Source organism: Poecilia reticulata, linkage group LG17 (assembly GCF_000633615.1).
Source record: "Poecilia reticulata strain Guanapo linkage group LG17, Guppy_female_1.0+MT, whole genome shotgun sequence".
Classification (NCBI taxonomy): domain Eukaryota; kingdom Metazoa; phylum Chordata; class Actinopteri; order Cyprinodontiformes; family Poeciliidae; genus Poecilia; species Poecilia reticulata.
The window spans coordinates 12181441-12186264 of record NC_024347.1 but is presented as its reverse complement, the minus strand read 5'-3'; the positions used below and the strand labels follow the sequence as shown (position 1 = coordinate 12186264).

General features: G+C 39.8%; 2 protein-coding genes across 2 annotated transcripts in view; both read right to left on the bottom strand.

The window, feature by feature from the left end:
• The window catches only part of LOC103479335 (myosin-6-like), a 55798-nt gene extending 55300 nt beyond the window's left edge, over positions 1-498 (bottom strand). Inside the window, exons 1-3 of the mRNA XM_017309870.1 lie at positions 476-498; positions 365-404; positions 39-254 (exon numbers count right to left, since the gene is read on the bottom strand). Coding sequence (XP_017165359.1) covers positions 39-239 — 201 coding nt within the window. The 5' untranslated portion in view covers positions 240-254; positions 365-404; positions 476-498. The remainder of the gene's footprint in view (positions 1-38; positions 255-364; positions 405-475) is intronic.
• Positions 499-2195: 1697 nt separating this feature from the next.
• The window catches only part of LOC103479338 (myosin-7-like), a 12851-nt gene continuing 10222 nt past the window's right edge, over positions 2196-4824 (bottom strand). Inside the window, exons 35-39 of the mRNA XM_008433707.2 lie at positions 4699-4824; positions 4492-4596; positions 4296-4391; positions 4088-4222; positions 2196-3959 (exon numbers count right to left, since the gene is read on the bottom strand). Of these exons, the coding sequence (XP_008431929.1) occupies positions 3939-3959; positions 4088-4222; positions 4296-4391; positions 4492-4596; positions 4699-4824 (483 nt within the window). The 3' untranslated portion in view covers positions 2196-3938. The remainder of the gene's footprint in view (positions 3960-4087; positions 4223-4295; positions 4392-4491; positions 4597-4698) is intronic.

The window sequence follows — 4824 nt, the reverse complement described above, 5'->3', positions numbered from 1 at the left end:
AAGCTACCTTTACAGCAGCATCTCTTCTGTATACTGACCTTCCCTTTCTCTGTCTGAGCAGTGACTTTATCACCGTCACGACTTACGATGGAAGCTTTTACATACTCCTCATCGGGGTCAGGAACAAAACATTCTTTCTTCATGTCAAACAGACGGGTCTGGGCCTCCAGACGCTCCCTGTCTGACTTCCTCAGGTACGGGGCGGCTGCCCCAAATTCTTTCATGGCAGCATCACCCATCTTTTACCTGGGCAAYTAAACAACAATTTATCTTAAGGCATCTTAACTGCTTGCGTGTTGCAGTAATAAAGTCAAGTAAAGTAATTTTCTCTAGYATATTGTTTTAAGTTTTCAGATGTTCTTACCTTTTCGACCACTTCCTGGAATACTGAGGTGAAGAAGGCCCTGAGGGAAGAGATAACATCAGTAAGGTCTCCATATCTAGCTAAGTCTGGACTTTTGTCTTCATACCTTACCTTGAGATAGAATGGTGACCTGTTGGGGGCTTCCCTGTGACTTCTCCTTTTAAATAAAACCCCTTTGCCTAATATGGAGGAGAGCTTTAGGGCCAGGAATGTTATTGTGTCTGTGTTTGGTTAGGGKGTTTAAGACAGGAGGGGGTTAATGAGTGGGAGAGCAGTCCAGAAATCAGCGGGCCAGGGTCTTATCAGAGATGGGGTAACTGGTGAAGCCATATTAGGCACCTCATGTACTGCAATGATTATTCATAAGTATCCCCAAGCAGCCAGAGACTAGAACTGAACCTTTAAATAGATATAGGGACTGATGTCTATCCCTTCCAAAGAACGGTTCTGCATAGAAACATTTATTTATCGATTTATTTATTTGTCTGAAGTTATTGTGAAAGGCCGAGATACATATAAAAAAAKGTGAAAACAGTTCATATTTAAGCAAGAAAATATTACAAAGGCAAAATATGTATTTATACATTGTTCTTCTATTGGTTCCAAGTGCCACTGGCAAAAAAATACTCTAAATAAATGAATAAATGTAAAAAAATAAATAAATATGAGTAATAAATAAAGATTTTTTGCAGAAAAGTAAATGTTGGTCTATAGTAAACTCTAARTAACTGCCAAGCAACACAGAATATTTTAAATTGCATAAATGCAATTTAAAACACTTATTTAGCAAGTGTAATCAAAATATAAAAATGGAAGTAAAAATAAACAACATTTTAAGAGTTATAGCAGTAGGAAACAGTTTCATTGTTGACATGTGTTGCTATTAGGACAAATAATTCTGTACACGTTAATTACCGGTATTGTTTTCGAAACACAAAGGAAGATGCACATTGTTTCTGGGGAAATGCTTCAGTGAAATATCTCACCTATTGGTGTCCATTACTCTCAGGGCTTAAGTGGAGTCCCAGCGCGGCATGAGTCACACATTGTCTTTGGTTATTACAGAGTGGACGGACCTCATTTTAACAACAGCAGTCATCACGTAGTGAGTGAGCGGGTCTAAATAAAGAACATTATTCTGAAAGATTAACCAGACGACAAGAGCGATACGGCACAGACAAAGGTCTGCCACAGGTGGACATGCTTTGGATTCTCTCAAAGGCAATAAATATGTCGAGCAGTGAGAAGCTGGAGCAACATGACKAGCTCCAGGGTCAAAGCAGGAGCCTGTTTGCATTATCGCGGTGAAGCTAGAAAAGCTGGCCTCTTAGTTACAGACTTGTTGACATAGCATTGTGTCTTTTCGTGGACAAAGATAACCGTACGAGATTCCCGTCGGGAAGCGCAGAGAGTGGAGAACAGTCAGGATMCAGCTTTTGTCTGCATGTAGRATCAGCTGTTTCTCTGGTGTTGGTCTGAAATGGCTTGAARCTGACAATCGAAGCCTCTTCTGGTTCAATTCCAACATTTATAACTTATGCATCATATCATCATTCATTATTTGGACTGCATAGCACATCTAGCTACTTTGAGCCATATCTGCAGCCTCTTCAAAGGTTAAGAGATAAAAGGAGGGTCAACGGCCGCTGACAAGTGCTGAGATTATTTCCATTGTGATAACTTTGCCGGGCCTGCTCCGACAGCTGGCGCCAGCGTGCCAAATGGAAGCAAGAGATTTCATGCAGTCTGCTAAAGCACAAGCAAAAATAACCCCAACATCACACATCTGATGTCTACCCTTTAAATAAGCACAATTTAAKTTAAATCAACATGATTTAAATGCTTTTTTTATTTCACGACAAATGTACACTGTCATCACTTGTGTCTAATTAAATAAAAACATTACAGGCTGGGTGTGAGGAGCAGCTTGAATGTGTCTGTAAACAGATTCCACATCAACCTTGGTTCCAGTTTAACTTACAACTAGGTACGTTATAAAAGATATTTGTTTATTTAGGATTTCTCTTATTTGTAAAATGGCAAAGAGTTCTGCCACTTAGACACTCTATATCATTAAYGTAGTGCCGACAATAAAAAAAGGTTAATTATAAAAATCTCAAGTCTTCTACTTGTAAGTTTCTGGTTCAGAGAAATATAAAGCTTTCAGTTCAACCCAAAATGTGGTTTAGCTGCTGAGACACCAAACTGTTCCTTCTTGGGTTCCTCCTTTATCAGTGTGAGTTCTGATATCCTGTTAATCTTACCGATAAGCCCTCCACACAGACACACACGCACATGCACACGCACACACACACTGTGCTGTTTGTGGTTCACCACTATGAGCAGAGGTGTAAATAYGTCTTCATTAGCGGGCAGATACCTGCTTGTCAGCCAGAGGAGTTTAGGAGAGGACTTGTAATAGGAGAAGACACAGGGCTTCCAGAGGTTCACCCTATAGGAGACTGGGGTCTCCTCTCTCACCTCCTCCCACTTTATATCATTGCAAAATTTCCCACTGAAGCATCAGAGAGTCAGACATGACTAATGACCAGAAAACCTCTGGACAATCAGGCAGAATGAACTTTTAAATCAGATAAGTGTCATCGTCTTTGTTTCTATATGCCTCTATATATGCATCCATTTTGAGCTCAAAATAAATGGAGAGAAGTTGTGCATTTGGTTGTTAAAATAACCAAATGAATTYATTATTTTAACCTTAGTGTCCTAAGGTTAAGGTTGATAAGGTTTAATGTATTGTTTCGTTTCTGAGTACTTTGCKGTTCCTGCTGATTGATTTCTGGTACCTGGAAATAGATTTTTTTGTACTGAATCCAAGAACTCCTGTCCAGTTCTCCGTAGGAGCATGCAGATTTTAGCTGTGATCCAGTGACCAGCTGCAAGTGATCATGTGTGGAATTATGGCGGATCTACGCATGAGCGCTGGTTTATTGTTGACCTCTACTCAAGCTTTTAGGCTTTGGTTGACTCTAATTTTAGAGCAGGACATTTGCTTTGTCTCTTAGCTATATATGCACCTCATATATTTGAGATGGTATTTATCATTTAGATTATGTGTGAAATCAAGAAAATCAACAATTCATGGAAACAAACAAAAGCCCAACATAAATGCAGCATTCTGGCCRTAACAATGTTTAATTCAATCAATTTGTTTATTAATATCAAATAAAATTGAGCTGACGTCGATCTTTGACTGGGTTGGTATTTATTATGTTTATATTATTTTAGCTGAATCAAATAAATAAAAACTGAATCAGAGGAATTTCTAGGYAATGGACAACAAAGGCTATTTCTATTTCTACTCTCTTCTAACTCATAATTGTGTAAGAGTTTCCTATTCTGTGTTAAGGGGCTTCAAACTGGGAGCAAATTTGTATTTTCAAATTTCCCTTCAACACATTGTTCAGGATAAGATTAAAGAAGACATAACAAAGATAAGAATGTGTGGACTGCACTTCTTAATGTGGTTTTATTAGGACTACGGGTTGTGAATAGTGACAGTGAAGGGGATCTACAGCACACAGCAGGCRGAAAGATTTCAGCAGACTCCAACGCTTCACTCCTCATCAAACCCTTTCTGTTGCAGCCCCGAAATTTGGAGAGAGAGAAAAAGAGAAACATCAATTTAGCATTCAGTGTAGTGTGGCATCAGCACACACTAAGTGTACATGGAAGTTTTTTGATAAAAAATTGCATGCCTCCTACCTTGGGGCCAGTGTCGCGGCTCTTGACTCGCATCTTGTTGACTTGAGACTCGGCGATGTCGGCTCTCTCTTCAGCCTCGTCCAGCTCATGCTGCAGCTTTCGGAACTTGGAAAGATGAACATTAGCCTGTTCCTCCTGGTTGAAAATAAAACAGGAAAYGGAACTATTCATTGAGGAATTCATATACATAACACATCTTCACACTTACAGCCTCCTCAGCAGATCTTTTGTAGGCTTTGACTTTCAGCTGCAGTTTGTCCACCAAGTCTTGCAGTCGGGCGATATTTTTTCGATCTTCCTCGGTCTGTAGATGATGAGAGACCATATATATATCAGTATATCAAACTGCTGCTAAATGAAGCTTAAATAGCATTGGGGGATACTGGATATTGCATTCAGCACACCTGATAAGTCAGCTCCTTGATGCGGCGCTCATATTTACGGACTCCTTTCACAGCTTCGCTGCTTTTCTTCTGCTCCATTTCTACTTCGTTTTCTAGTTCCCGCACCTTAAAAACATTTTGTGTATACTTTATATTTTCCTGTTTTTTGTTCATTTGCAAATATACTTTATATTTTCAGTACATATGTGTAAAAACAGATGTGCTCACCCTGGCCTCGAGCTTCYGGACCTGCTTCTTGCCTCCCTTCATGGCGATCTGTTCAGCTTCATCCAGACGGTGCTGCAGATCTTTGATGGTCTGCTCCATGTTCTTCTTCATGCGCTCCAGGTGAGC